The 16,283-nt window shown below is 40.0% G+C and overlaps 1 protein-coding gene across 1 annotated transcript in view; it reads left to right on the forward strand.

Moving 5' to 3' along the window:
- The window catches only part of TNKS2 (tankyrase 2), a 78,464-nt gene that overhangs the window by 20,557 nt on the left and 41,624 nt on the right, over positions 1–16,283 (forward strand). Inside the window, exons 3-11 of the mRNA XM_049790802.1 lie at positions 240–335; positions 1,941–1,977; positions 2,279–2,354; positions 3,042–3,136; positions 4,751–4,817; positions 7,062–7,248; positions 10,146–10,267; positions 13,647–13,738; positions 13,830–13,908. Coding sequence (XP_049646759.1) covers positions 240–335; positions 1,941–1,977; positions 2,279–2,354; positions 3,042–3,136; positions 4,751–4,817; positions 7,062–7,248; positions 10,146–10,267; positions 13,647–13,738; positions 13,830–13,908 — 851 coding nt within the window. The remainder of the gene's footprint in view (positions 1–239; positions 336–1,940; positions 1,978–2,278; positions 2,355–3,041; positions 3,137–4,750; positions 4,818–7,061; positions 7,249–10,145; positions 10,268–13,646; positions 13,739–13,829; positions 13,909–16,283) is intronic.

A 16,283-nucleotide genomic window follows, 5' to 3' on the forward strand; every position in this document is an offset into this window, starting at 1 on the left:
CTATGGTCCCTGAACGCGGAGCCAGAAGTAACCCAGTCACCACCAGGTGTGACCCAGACACCAAAAATTAAATTAAAAAATTAAGAATGTGGGCTCTTACATTAAAAACACACTATACTCTTCTCCCTGAATACAAAAGGCCTTGAAATAACAATAAGGCTTCTGGACCTGAATTTTTAAGAAAATGATTGAATAAAATTTTTGTTATTGCCATTTTGAAAGGTAGTGTTATTTTGCAGTGCTCTTACAGCATGGAGCTGAACCAACCATCCGAAATACAGATGGAAAGACAGCATTAGATTTAGCAGACTCATCTGCCAAAGCAGTGCTGACTGGTAAGTATCTCTCTTTGAATAATTCAGGAAGAAAACCAAAAAAAAGGCAAGCTTCTTAGGTAGACAGTTGTGTCTACCTAAAAATCAGCTATTATTTTCAGTTTGGCTATACCTTTTCTGCATATCTAAAATGATACTCTGAACAGTTAGCATTTAGTTTAAGAATATGGGTACTGGGGCCAGCAAGGTGGCGCTAGAGGTAAGGTGTCCGCCTTGCAAGCACTAACCAAGGAAGGACTGCGATTCAATCCCCCCGGCGTCCCATATGGTCCCCCAAAACCAGGGGCAATTTCTGAGTGCTTAGCCAGGAGTAATCCTGAGCATCAAATGGGTGTGGCCCGAAAAACCAAAAAAAAAAAAAAAAAAAAGAATATGGGTACAGGACTGGAGAGATAGATAGTACACGGGTTACACTTGCCTTGTATGCTTTTTTTTTTTTGGTTTTGGTTTTGGTTTTGGTTTTTGGGCCACACCCGGCTGTGCTCAGGGGTTACTCCTGGCTGTCTGCTCAGAAATAGCTCCTGGCAGGCACGGGGGACCATATGGGACACTGGGATTCGAACCAACCACCTTTGGTTTTGGATTGGCTGCTTGCGAGGCAAACACCGCTGTGCTATCTCTCTGGGCCCGCCTTGTATGCTTTTGACTAATGTTTGATCCCCAGTACCATAAATGAGTAAGGAAAAATTTAATCATAACCTTCCTGCTCAAGATGATCTTTGTTAAAATTTTTTTTTCTTGGGGCCGGAGAGATAGCATGGAGGTAGGGCATTTGCCTTGCATGCAGAAGGATGGTGATTCAAATACCGGCATCCTATATGGCCTGAGCCACCCAGGAGTGGTTTCTGAGCGTAGAGCTAGGAGTAACCCCTGAGCACTGCTGGATGTGACCCAAAAAACGAAACAAAAGAAATTTGTTTTCTTTATGTATATTGCATGTTGTTTCATATAATCATGGGATTATACTTGCTAAAGTCATAGTCATTGTTTTATTATTTTTATAACAATGGTATTTCAAGTTTTGTGTATAAAACTGTCGTGTAAAAACATGTTGTTTTTGGTCTCCCTAAAAATGTATTATTATCAGTTATATCAACTATGTAATGTATTTTCTTTTTTTGTTTGTTTGTTTTGTTTTTCGGCCAAACCTGTTTGATGCTCAGGGGTTTTTCCTGGCTAAGCGCTCAGAAATTGCCCCTGACTTGGGGGGACCATATGGGACACCGGGGTATCAAACTGCGGTCCTTCCTTGGCTAGTGCTTGCAAGGCAGACACCTTACCTCTAGTGCCACCTGACCGGCCCCTATAATGTATTTTCTTTAAATAAATTAATTTAAAAACAAACTGTCATGTAACTTTAAAAACCTTTTTAGTTTTTGGAAGTTTATATTCAGCAATGCTCAGGGCTCATTCATAGCAGGGATCAAATTCAGGTTGGTCACATAGGCAAGCAACCTCCTAGGCACTATAATAGCTCTCTTGACCTGTCATAAATTATTTTTAAATAATATGTCATTAATATAATTGTATATAATTAATTAATATATTGCTTGTAATTAATGTGTTATACGTGTGTTAATAATTTCTTCTCATTTCTAATTACAGGTGAATATAAGAAAGATGAACTCTTAGAAAGTGCAAGGTATGTACTAGTATTGCAAGTATGTAAGCTTTAGAGCCATTTCCAGAAGTGCTGGGGAGATAGAGGGGACCAGGCAGAACACTCCCAGTGATCCTTGGCCCTTTAGTGAAGGCCTAATGATTAAGTACTCAGGGTAGTTCTGGAACTACCCTGAAGGACTCTGCATGAGGTATTTTATCACTTGAGCTATTTTTCCAGTCTAAGAATAAATCTTTTAATAGTGATTTTTTTTTTAAAGAATAGTGATTTACATGAGCTGTAATTAAGAATATAACATGTTATTGCTTTTTATGTGTGCTAGGAGTGGCAATGAAGAAAAAATGATGGCTCTGCTTACACCATTAAATGTCAACTGCCATGCAAGTGATGGCAGAAAGGTAACTTCATTTGCAATTAAGCTTGTTTTTGTCTCCCAATACTATGAAAATGTGTTGATATTATTACAAACTAAAATATATATGTAGTAATTTGAATTAATTAGTAAAAGTTTATTGATAATAAACATGTAACTGGCTTCTTGTTTACAGTAATGAATTAAAACTTTTATATTATACCTTTGTGATATATATGTTATAAAACCACATTGATAACTGTCTACTACTAGATTCTGTTTCTCAACCTTTTACCAGCCCTTGGTCCCATTCTAATTTTGTTTCCTTTCTGTGGCCCTTTAGTTTAGACCCCTGGTGTCATGCTATTATCCCATTAGCACCTTATACACACACACACACACGCACACGCACACGCACACGCACACACCGGTCCCATTCTAATTTTGTTTCCTTCCTATGGCCCCTAGTGTCATGCTTTCACCCCCATTACCATCTTAACTTGATCCTTACACACACATACATACACACACAAATATATTTGGCCTCATAGGTGTCGTACATGCCACCCTCCTCCTGCCTTCCCCCACCCCTGCCATCTTTGAAATGCTAATTTAAACAATGAGGTAATAGTTTCCTGTGTTATCTGGTTTTAAATTTGAAAATTTGCTTTAGATTTTAACCTCTTTTAAGCCATTATTTGAATATGATTAATTCATCTGATTAATATTTCAGTCAACTCCATTGCATTTGGCAGCAGGATACAACAGAGTAAAGATTGTACAACTGTTATTACAGCATGGAGCTGATGTCCATGCTAAAGATAAAGGGTAAGCATTTGAATAAAAGAGAGGAGTTCTTAAATATTGATGTTCTTATATGGGTTCAAAGCATTAGTACAGTGGGTAGGATGCTTGCCTTACACATGGCCAACTCAACTTCATTCTTGACATGCCATAAAGTCCCCGGTACAGAAACTGTACTGATTCTCAGTACAGTGCCAGGAGTAAGCCCTGAGGTATGGCCCAAAAGGAAAAGTAATTTTTGACAAAACAATATTAATATGAAGCTTTCATAATGTATAGATTGTTCTGTGGGAACAAAATTATAAAAACTTAGTAAAATTTAAAAAATTAATTAAATAGGCGGGGGTTGGGTGGGGAGGAGGGAGATTTGGGACATTGGTGATGGGAATGTTGCACTGGTGATGGGTGGTGTTCTTTACATGACTGAAACCCAAATACAATCATGTATGTAATAAAGTTGGTTAAAAAATTAATTAAATAATAAAACCTTAAGTCAAGACTAACAAGACTTAGACTTTAGGGTGTATTAAGAGATATTTAGCGGGCCGGAGAGATAGCATGGAGTTAACGTGTTTGCCTTTCATACAGAAGGTCATTGGTTCGAATCCCGGCATCCCATATGGTCCCCTGAGCCTGCCAGGAGCAATTTCTGAGTGTTGAGCCAGGAGTAACTTCTGAGCGCTGCCGGGTGTGACCCAAAAACAAAACAAAACAAAAAAGATATTTAGCAATACAAATTCTGTGCTAAGTGTGAGATGATAGAATGATAGTATCACTGGAATTCTCAAGAAAAAACTCTAAATGATTGAAAATCCTTCTGAATAAGTAGTTTCTTGATCAGCACTTAGTCAGGCCAACAAAAAAGAATCAAGGATGAATCAAATCAGACATACCTTTAAGGAAAAAACCTTACTCGGGACTGGGGTCCGGTGCGGAGAGCCACTCGTCTCAGAAGCCGGGTCGGGGCCGGAAAGGTGGCGGCCCCCTCACCCATCGCGCATCGCATGTTTGTGGGGCACCTGGTGCTAAACCATTCATAGACGACCTGCTTCTGGGTCAGGGTTTTGTACCTAGCAGAGCAGCTCCCTCGCTGCGATCTATTGAAAGTCAGCCCTCGACACACAAAAAAAGAAAAGAAAAGAAAAAAACCTTACAAAGTAAGAAATAGGGAGTATTTCTATAATACAGAGTAAAATATGACAAGCCAAAACTAAGACAGTGACTGGGCAGTGAGTAAAAGAAAAAGATTTGAAAGAGATATGGTGGTTTGAATTGTGACTAAAGATTCAAATGAAATTAATAAATTTTATATTTTTCAGATAAATGATCAGTGATAATAAAACCATTTGCTATTTAAGTCTGAGTATAAGGATAGAAAGATAATACAGGGGATAGGGCACTTCACTTGCACACTGCCAACCTAGGTTCGATCCCAGATATCACATATAGTCCCTTGAGCACTGCCAGGAGTAATTTCTGAATGCAGAGCCACCTGTAACCTTAGTATTGCCAGATATGCTTCCCACCCCCAAAAAAAACCCTGAACACAAAATTAATGAATGTTAATATTAAGTAAATAAACTCAGGTTAAGTTTATAAGTCTAGTAACAACTTTCCCTCCTACTTCTCATATTCTAGTGATCTGGTGCCATTACACAATGCCTGTTCTTATGGTCATTATGAAGTAACTGAACTTCTGGTCAAGGTTAGTTTTCTTGTGTCTTATAATAAAATTATTGAAATACATAGTATGTCTATTTCCTTTGTATTCTTAATGCTTGGTAAATATAGGTTCATATAGAGGAGCATTGATGGTGGGAATGTTGCACTGGTAAAGGGGGGATATCTGTTTATGACTGAAACTCAACTGCAAATATGCTTGTAATCATGGTGCTTAAAGATTTTTTTAAAAAAGAACAGCATTTTACTGCTTTGATATTTTTGCGGTACCTACAAGATTTTCTATATAGAGTAACACTTTCAGTTTTGAAGTAGCCAACATGAGTCATTTTATCATTGTGGCTAATATTAGGGAGGAATCTTTAGAGAATCTTACTAGAAGCTAGTTTACATTTACAAGACTTGCCCATTTGACTTTGGAATAGGTCCATTTAGTAAGCTTCACTTTCAGATGCTGAGTGATTGTTGCTTTATAGGTAGATTTCCAAGACTTAAATAGTTTAGTGTTTGTTGAATGACAATAGAAGCTAAGACATTTTGTTCTTGTCTCCCAGTATCGTCATGGGGTTTTTTTGTTTTTGTTTGGTTTTTGGGCCACACCTGCTACACTAAGGGTTTACTCCTGGCTGTGTGCTCAGAAATTGCTCCTGGCTTGGGGGTATGGGATGCTGGGGATCAAACCGAGGTTTGTCCTGTATCAGCCATGAGCAAGACAAACACCCTAATGATGCACTATCACTCCAGCCCGATAAGTAGATCAACATATTATATTGAATGTGCTTGATTCTCGTTTTTTGTTGGGGGGGGGGGGGTTCCACACCCAGCGGCGCTCAGGGTTTACTCCTGGCTCTGTACTCAGAATTCGCTCCTGGCAGGCCCAGGGACCATATGGGATGTTGGGCTTTGAACTGGGATCTGTTCTTTGTTAACCACGTACAAGGCAAGTGCCTTACATCTGTGCTTTCGCTCTGGCCCCTTCATGTGTATTTGACTCTGTAATCATTTTGTACCTTTCTGTGTGTGTGTGTGTGTGTGTGTGTGTGTGTGTGTGTGTGTGTGTGTGTGTGTGTGTGTGTGTGTAAAGCAGCTAGGAGTTAGCCACACTTAGCAGTGCTGAGGGTTTACTCCTGACACTACTATCCCTTTTGCAGTGCCAGATCTAACTAAGGTTGGCTGCATATAAGGCACATGCTTTAATCTCCCCAACCTCACTTTGGGACTTTTATGAAGTGTTAACTGACTCATTACTGCTAACCCTAGTTCTCTCTCTAGCACCACAAGCATAACCAGGTGTGCAGCCCTGGAGACTCCCTTTGTTGTAAGTTCTTGAAGACTCTAGTTTGGTTTGTGCAGGAATACTATGGAAGAGATTTTGTGTTTGGTAGGTTGTAAAACAATATAACTTTCGTGATCCACCTAACTCTAATACTTAGAAATGGCTACAGTTGAAAATACTGGCAGATAATAATACCAAAATGTTAGCAAGGTTGTGGAACATTGGAATTCAAACACTACTGATTAAATCAAAATTATTGCAACCATGTTAGAAACTTGTAAGATTTTAAACATATATTAAATGTTTATCTACCATATTACCATATTGCCTAGTAATTCCATTCCTAAGGATAAGGACATGTCCAAGAGAAATGACAGCATGTGTCCATAAATATATAGATGAATATTTAAAAATTTTATTCATAAGAGGCAAGTGGAAACATCACCAGACTGATGGGGATAAGTAATTGATATGTGCATATAATGGATTGCTGCTTGCAATAAAGTTTCTTGATGTAATATGAATAAGTCTTAAAGATTGCATGTGAAGGGGCCGACACGGTGGTGCTAGAGGTAAGGTGTCTGCCTTGCCACCGCTAGCCTAAGACCGCGGTGGTCTGATCCCCCGGCGTCCCATATGGTCCCCCAAGCCAGGAGTAACTTCTAAGTGCATAGCCAGGAGTAACCCCTGAGCGTCAACGGGTGTGGCCCAAAAACAACAAAAAAAAAAGATTGCATGTGAGAGAAATTAGACCCAAAAGTACATACTGTTAGTCCTCTTTTTCCCCCCAGGAAATGTTAAAACAGGTAAATTTTAAGACAGAATAGAGCAGAAACTTTCTGTAAGAGGAGCATGAGGGGAAATTCTAGAGTACTGAAACTGTCCTATATATTGATTTAATTGTTTAAAATTATATAATGTTAAATTTAAAAGTGTTATTAATTCTAAATTCTCTTAAAATTAAAACTAAATGTGTGTTTTCCCCCCCTCCAGCATGGTGCCTGTGTTAATGCAATGGACTTGTGGCAATTTACTCCTCTTCATGAGGCAGCTTCTAAGAACAGGGTTGAAGTGTGTTCACTTCTTTTAAGCTATGGAGCAGATCCAACACTGCTAAATTGTCACAATAAAAGTGCTATCGACTTGGCTCCCACACCACAATTAAAAGAACGATTAGCATGTGAGTATATAATAATATTGTTAATTAGTATATTAATTATACTTACATACCTTTTCTTATTTGCTTTTAGAAATGTGCATAAGGGGCCCGGAGAGATAGCACAGCGGTGTTTGCCTTGCAAGCAACAGCCGATCCAGGACCAAAGGTGGTTGGTTCAAACCTGGGTGTCCCATATGGTCCCCCGTGCCTGCCAGGAGCTATTTCTGAACAGACAGCCAGGAGAAAGCCCTGAGCACCGCCGGGTGTGGCCCAAAGATCAAAAAAAAAAAGAAATGTGCATAAGACATTTTTCTTAGTCAAGGATATCTGTTCAGGCTAGCATATTTAATCATTTGTAAGTTGATATTCTGTTATTTTTTGTTTTGGTGCTTACTCTACTTTTATGATGCAATGAAAAGAGGGACTGAGGCTATGGTTCAGCAGTAATGTATTTGTCATGCATGGGTTTAATACTTAGTACCACCAAAATTAATTGTATGAAAAAAATGCATTCATACTTCCAAGTCAAGATTTATCTGAAATGCTTTTTAAAAGAAAGAATACAGGGGCTGGAGTGATAGCATAACAGTGGGGCATTTGCCTTGCATGAAGCTGACCTGGGTTCGATTCCCGGCATCCCATATGGTCCCCCAAGCCTACCACGGATGATTTCTGGGCACAGAAACAGGAGTAACCCATGAGTGCCGCCTGGTGTGACTTCCTCCTACACCCCAAAAAAGAAAGAATCCATGGGGCCAGGGCAATAGCACAATGGATAGGGCATTTATTTGCCTTGCACATGGCTGACCCAGGTTCGATCTGGCATCCCTGAGCCTGCCAGGAGTGAATTCTGAGTGCAGAGCCAGGAGTAACCCCTGAGCACCACCATTTGTGGCTCCAAAACCAAAATAAATAATAATAAATAAGAGAAAGAGGGCCCGGAGAGATAGCACAGCGGTGTATGCCTTGCAAGCAGCTGATCCAGGACCAAAGGTGGTTGGTTCGAATCCCGGTGTCCCATATGGTCCCCCGTGCCTGCCAGGAGCTATTTCTGAGCAGACAGCCAGGAGTAACCCCTGAGCACCGCCGGGTGTGGCCCAAAAGCCAAAAAAAAAAAAGATATTTTCCAGAAAAGAAAATGATATTCTAGTTCCACTCAATTTTGTCCCAATTCATCCCCAAGTGCATAGATTTTGTTCATGACCAATTTGAAGACTTTATGTTGGTCTAGAGGTATCTAGAATATTACAATGTATTTCAAGATCAGAAGATTTAAAAAAATTTTTAAATGAGAGAACTTTTCTCAGTGATGAAATAAAGTAAGATAATCACAGTTCTTACATCATGGTGGTAACAGGGATTTTTGCTTTTAATAGCAGAAACTTAGTAACAGGAACAGACACTAAGTTGAACACTTATAAACCACCTCTTGCTATATCAGATTTTCAACACTCCTTTAGCTCATAAGGTTTCTAAAATTTCCCATTTATGTACATAATACTATATTTGAATTATGTGACTATGGCTTTCTTTAGTTTTGTTTGTTTTCTTTATTTGTTTGACTATACCTACTTACGGACAAAAAAAGCATGGAACTGGGGCCAGAGTGGTACAAGCGTTAAGGCGTCTGCCTTGCCTGAGCTAGCCTAGGACAGATCGTGGTTCGATCCCCCAGTATCCCATATAGTCCCCAAGTCAGAAGCGATTTCTGAGCATATAGCCAGAAGTAACCCCTGAGTGTATAGCCAGGAATAACCCGAGTGTCACTGGGTGTGGCTGAAAAAACTGCACGCGCCTGTGCACACGTGTACACACACACACGATCCCCCAGTATTCCATATGGTCCCCCAAGTCAGAAGCAAACCCCTGAGTGTCACTGGTTGTGGCTAAAAAACCGCACGCGCACGTGTGCGCAAGCACACACACAATACCCCAGTATCCCATATGGTCCTCCAAGTCAGAAGCGATTTCTGAGCATATAGCCAGGAGTAACCCCTGAGTGTATAGCCAGGAGTAACCCGAGTGTCACTGGGTGTGGCTGAAAACCGCATGCAAGTGCACACACACACACACACACACACACACACACACACAGCTAGAACTACCCAGGAGTGTATAGCCAGGAGTAACCCGAGTGTCACTGGGTGTGGCTGAAAACCGCATGCAAGTGCACACACACACACACACACACACACACACACACACACACATACAGCTAGAACTACCCAGGAGTGTATAGCCAGGAGTAACCCGAGTGTCACTGGGTGTGGCTGAAAACCGCATGCAAGTACCCAGGAGTGTATAGCCAGGAGTAACCCGAGTGTCACTGGGTGTGGCTGAAAACCGCATGCAAGTGCACACACACACACACACACACACACACACACACACACACACAGCTAGAACTACCCAGGTAGCAAAGAATATCAGATAGTACATTATAGGGACAAAATGTACATGACAATGCTTTACAATAGTATATTAATTACATCAAATTAATCAGAATGTCGAAGACAGGAACAAATCTATATTCTTTCTTTCTCTCTCTCTCTCTCTCTTTCTTTCTTTCTTTCTTTCTCTTTTTTTTTTTTTTTTTTTTTTTTTTTTTTGGGTCACACCCAGCAGTGCTCAGGGGTTACTCCTGGCTGTCTGCTCAGAAATAGCTCCTGGCAGGCACGGGGGACCATCTGGGACACCGGGATTCGAACCAACCACCTTAGGTCCTGGATCGGCTGCTTGCAAGGCAAACACCGCTGTGCTATCTCTCCGGGCCCTCTGGAAAATATCTTTAGGACTTTAGTCAACTATTTTGGTAGATCATTTTGGAAGTAATATTAAGAAAAATGCTGCTTTTACTAGACAAGGTCCATTGATTTGGTATTTCTCATTGCAAATACAAATGTTTTTTCTTCTCCTAGATGAATTTAAAGGCCATTCATTACTTCAGGCTGCACGGGAAGCTGATGTTACACGAATCAAAAAACATCTCTCTCTGGAAATGGTGAATTTCAAGCATCCTCAGACACATGAGACAGCATTGGTAATGTATTTTTTTAAAAAAATTTTAACTACAATAAACCAAAAATGCAAAACAAATAACTTTGTGCCTTTGCAGGGGTAGTTCTTAATAACCTCATACTATTTTTCCTTCAATGATAACTTTGTTTTTTGTTTTTTTGTTTTGTTTTGTTTTGTTTTGTTTTGGTGACACCCAGCAGCGCTCAGGGGTTACTCCTGGCTCTACGCTCAGAAATCGCTCCTGGAAGACTCAGGGGACCATATGGGATGTTGGGATTCGAACCACCGTCCTTCTGCATGCAAGGCAAACACCTTACCTCCATGCTATCTCACTGGCCCTGATAGCTTTGTGTTCTTTTTGTATTTTAGTTTTTTTGGGTCACACCCGGCAGTGCTCAGGGGTTACTCCTGGCTCTATGCTCAGAAATCGCTCCTGGTGGGCTTCGGGGGACTATATGGGATGCTGGGATTCGAACCAATGACCTTCTGCATGAAAGGCAAACGCCTTACCTCCATGCTATCTCTCCGGCCCTGATAGCTTTGTTTTTTAAAAATCTTTTCAAAGTAAAGTAATACTTTCTGTGTATTTGAGTTCTTTCCAAAAAAACATTTATATTCTGTCATATTTATGTATCTCGATTATTATTATAAATGATACATATACTTTGCTATTTTAATTTGTTGGATTACAAATAATTATGCTTGAAAAATTGGAATTTACTAGAAATATGAAAAAGAAAGAAAATCATGGGACTGGAGTGATTGCATAATGGTAAGGCATTTGCCTTGGTCGACCTGGGGGGAAAAAGTTCTGTTCTGAAAGGCTAATTTTTTTTTTCTTTTTTTGGTTTTTGGGTCACACCTGCCAGTGCTCAGGTTACTCCTGGTTCTACACTCAAAATTCGCTCCTGGCAGGCTCTCAGGGGACCATATAGGATGCTGGGATTCGAACCACCATCCTCTGCATGCAAGGCAAATGCCTTACCTCCATGCTTTATCTCTGGCCCCCAAAGCTAATTACTTTCTGTTGATTTTCCTTAAAATCTAGTACACGGGGCCAGCGAGGTGGCGCTAGAGGTAAGGTGTCTGCCTTGCAAGCGCTAGCCAAGGAAGGACCGCGGTTCGATCCCCGGCGTCCCATTTGGTTCCCCCAAGCCAGGGGCAATTTTTGAGTGCTTAACCAAGAGTAACCCCTGAGCATCAAACGGGTGTGGCCCGAAAAACCAAAAAAAATCTAACACACAACCCATTTTTGTCAATAATTTTTAAATATATGAGGAATTAAGTTTGAGTGTATAGTTGTCTTCCAGACTCCAAAAGGTTATATAGACACCCCACACACCAGGATAGACAAGGGATACGATTTGAAATGGATGTGATCAGTAATTCTTAGAGATAAACTTTCCATTCTCAGTATCAATGTGATTAATATTTTGGGATGATTACTAATATATCCCAAAGGAACTGTGTTTACCAATTAGAAATGGGTTTTTTTTTGGGGGGGGTGAGCAATGATTTTTGGCAACATGATAACAATAGCAATATCATCAAGGAATGCATCTGAAACAAAGTAATAAACATTAGAAAAGTTTTGTAATTTGGGTCCACCACAATACCACAGTATTTAAGTCATTTTGCCATGCACAGAGCATGTTCAGGGTTTCCTGAGCCTGCCAGGAATAATTTCTGAGCTCATCACGAGGAATAACCTGTGAATATGCTGGGTATGCTTCCCTTCCCCCCCAAAAAAAAGAAAAAATATTGTAATTAGCTGATTGAAGTGAGAGAACCAGTTTTATGTGTTTGTGTATTTAGATGAAAGAGTATCTCAATTATACCAAACATTTTTTTCCCTTGAATTCTTTTTTTTGGGGGGGAGGGGGTTTGGACCACACCTGGCGGTGCTCAGGGGTTACTCCTGGCTGTCTGCTCAGAAATAGCTCCTGGCAGGCATGGGGGACCATATGGGACACCGGGATTCGAACCAACCACCTTTGGTCCTGGATCGGCTGCTTGCAAGGCAAACGCCGCTATTGCTATCTCTCCGGGCCCCTCCCTTGAATTCTTAACCTTCAGCTTTAACATATAAGCAATTGATTTAATCACACATTTTTTTTTTTTTTGATCACACTCAGCAATACTCAAGGGTTACTCCTGGCTCTATACTCAGAAATCACTCCTGGCAGGCTCGGGGGACCATATGGGATGCCGGGATTTGAACCACCATCCTTGTGCATGCAAGGCAAACGCCTTACCACCATGCTATCTCTCTGGCCCCTAATCACACACATTCTGACAATTGTTAACACTTGGCGTATATGAGTATTGCCCAGCAGAATATGATGTTGAAAGATTTAATATATGACCATAAGATACTTATTCAGATTATAACTGGCAAGCCTTATCTCCTTACTCCTTTTCTCCTTGGTATACTTACGGCCATAATTGCTGCCACCTCCAACTCAAAGTATTGCTTCTACAGCTGATTTGATCAAAGAGGTACTCCAAGCAACTATTTTGTTTTTGTTTTTATGATTTTGGGGTCACACCCGGCAGCTCTCAGGGGTTACTCCTTGCTCTATTCTCAGAAATCGCTCCCAAGCAACTGTTCTACTGGAACAACTAGTTGAAAGAAATAAATAATAGTAGCTTATCAGCTATTTTTCTTTGTGCAGAATACAGAGTTGATGAGTGTTCTGTTCACTTCATTTTTTAAAAAATAACATGCAGGGACTTGAGCGGTGGCGCTAGAGATAAGACATCTGCCTTGCAAGCGCTAGCATAGGACAGACTAGGTTCGATCCCCCAGTGTCCCATATGATCCCCCCAAGCCAGGAGAGATTTCTGAGCTCATTGCTAGTAGTAACTAACCTTTGAGCATCAAGGGGTATAGCCCAAAAATAAACAACATGCAGTTTTGAGGTGTTAACCTTTTAAAAATAACATAGATATAATTTTAAATGTGAATAGTTCTGCTTTTCAGTTTTGTTTTATTGGAATTCCCCAGCAGTTTTGGGAACCTTCAGCACTGCTTATTTGAGAGACAAGTCCCAGGGATCGTACCTGGGGCCCCAGTACATGCCAGGCACTTCAGTGCTTTAAACTCTGATCTCAAATGTGAACAATTCTGAAAAGCATGGGTCACGTTAAGTTTTTCATCACCTCGGTAATGACTTGCTCAAAGATGTAATGGAACACTAGCTGCAGTTTGAATTTTCATGCCCAATCAAAATTTGTTTATCATTGCACATTCTCATAGAAGTCTTTGAAGAGCACAGATAAGTCAAAAATTAAATAAAACCATGAAAAAAACTCCTTGATTGCTCTTGATTGGAAACCCAAATGTTCGTAAATAAAAGTATGAATATTTTTTTATTAATGTTGCAATTTACATTTTCTAGCACTGTGCTGCTGCATCTCCATATCCCAAAAGAAAGCAAATATGTGAACTGCTTCTTAGGAAAGGAGCAAACATCAATGAAAAAACTAAAGAGTAAGCATACTTTAATTAAAATTTATTGATATTTTTTATTTTGGAAAGTATATTCATTGGTTGGCTTTTTGTTTTTGTTTTTGTTTTTCAGATTCTTGACTCCTCTACACGTGGCTTCAGAGAAAGCACATAATGATGTTGTTGAAGTAGTGGTGAAACATGAAGCAAAGGTATATCTCCTTTTTGGTAATCATGGATAATTCGGTAATAGTTTTCCTTTACACAGATAAAATGACTGGCTTTCTAAACTGTTTATTTTCTCTTCATTTTGTTTTTTCTTCATCATTGATGCTCAAAATTAATCCTGTAGATTTGTGGGGGGGTTGGGTCACACCCTGCAGTGCTCAGGGGCTACTCCTGGCAGGCTCAGGGGACCATATGGGATGCCAGGGATCAAACCCAGATCCATCCTAGGTCAGCCGTGTGCAAGGCAAACATCCTAATGCTGTGCTATCACACTGGCTCCTTAATTTTTTAATGTTAATTATTTATGAATCTGTTTTTATTGCGATTTTATGGTTTACAATACAACATAATGATAGTTTCTCATACACATAATTTCAATACCATACCTATCACTAGTGTACCCAACTCATTTCTTTAAGGACCCTTCCTCACTTCCCTTTAAATCCCGTTAGATATGTGGAGTTACTTTTTTAGGGGGAGTTGCCCCCAGCAATACATACCCCTGGCTCTATGCTCAGGGATCACTTCTGATAGTGCTCCATATGGGATGCCAGTAATCAAAACTGGGTTAGCTGCATGCAAAAGAGTGCCCTACCTGCTGTACTATTGCTACAGTTCCTCATGGTTGTGTTTTTTGTTTTGGTTTTGATTTTTGGTTTTTGGGTCACTCCTGGCTCTGCACTCAGAAGTCACTCCTAGCAGGCTTCGGGGACCTTATGGGATGCCAGGATTCAAACCTGGGTTCGTCCTGTTTTGGTTCGTGCAAGACAAATACCTTACAGCTGTTCTATCACTCCAGCTCTTTTTGTTTGTTTGTTTTTTGCTTCATTTATGTTTTGAAGAATTATCTCTATGACAGGGAAGGTAGGGATAAATTTAGAGGGATTGTAGAGTGATTTTTTTTATTGTGAACATTTTTAAAAATATAGACCAAAGAGTTATTTAATGAGTGAGCACAAGCAAAGCATATAGGAAGCCCAGGAGAACATTAGGTTCTATCATTAGCATTTCATTTTACTGTTTTATTACATGTTTGTTTTTCCTTCTGTCATCAGTATCTTTTTTTTTATACAAAGTAATTTAAAAACTATTTTTCACTTTTCTCTGTATACTTCCACATAGGTATCAACTGAAAGTTATTATTTGTCTACTTTTTTATATAAAATCACCATACACAGAAACAGCAGTACCATTTAAATGTATACCTGCTAGATTTTAATCTAGTGCTTGCATATGTGTAGCCAAAACTCAGTGAGATAGAGTACTTTATATCAGGGCAGAAGCAGTGCCCTGTCCAAAGCAGGTTCTGTACATACAAGTAGTAACCACTTTGATTTTTATGAACATAAATTTGATTTGCCTGTTCTAGACCTATATGTCTATAAGATTTTACATTATTACTCTTTTACATAACACTTTCCTTAGTACATTCTAGAAATTCATCAATGGGGCTGGAGAGATAATATGGAGGTGAGGCATTTGCCTTGCATGCAGAAGGATGGTGGTTCAAATGCCAGCACCCCATAAGGTCCCCGAGCCTGCCAGAAGTGATTTCTGAGCACAGAGCCAAGAGTAACCCCTGAGAGCTGCTGGGTGTGACTCAAAAACTAAAAATAGGAGGGAGGAAGGAATTTTATCAATATATCCCTTTTTTTTATTTTTATTAAATATTTCATTGGACTGAATATACCACAGTATGATTATGCACACAGGTTTTATTTTATAGTTCAAGTTAGCAGTTTAAACCAGTGTTTTAATAGATAAAGGATTCTTTTACAGTCTTGGTGTCCTTATTTCAGACCTCAGATCCATAAAAACACATGGAATAGGGTGGAGCAATAGCACGGCATTTGCCTTGCACACCGACAATCTACGTTCAATCTCTAGCATCCCATGTGGTCCTCCAAGTCTGCCAGGAGTGATTTCTGATCACAGACCCAGGACTAAGTGCTAAGCTCTGCCAGATGTGGCAAAGACAAAACAATAAAACATTAACTAGGGGCCGGAGCAGTGGCACTAGAGGTAAGGCATCTGCCTTGCAAGCACTAGTCTAGGACGGACCGCAGTTCAATCCCCCAGCGTCCCATATGGTCCCCCAAGCCAGGAGTGATTTCTGAGTACATAGCCAGGAGTAACCCCTGAGCATTAACGGGTGTGCCCCCCCCCAAAAAAAAAAGATAACTAGACTTTCTTTAGCTCTAAAATGTGGTGAATCTGATTAGTACAGACAACTCCTATTCACTGGTTTACACTTAATACAAAGTTGGGTTATTAGGCCTGCCTTCATGTATTTGTAAATGCGTGCTCTAGATAGGAGGAAAAAAATACATGCCTTCATTAGAGAATATAGGTTTATTTT

The sequence above is a fragment of the Suncus etruscus genome, chromosome 17 (genome assembly GCF_024139225.1).
Source record: "Suncus etruscus isolate mSunEtr1 chromosome 17, mSunEtr1.pri.cur, whole genome shotgun sequence".
Lineage (NCBI taxonomy): Eukaryota > Metazoa > Chordata > Mammalia > Eulipotyphla > Soricidae > Suncus > Suncus etruscus.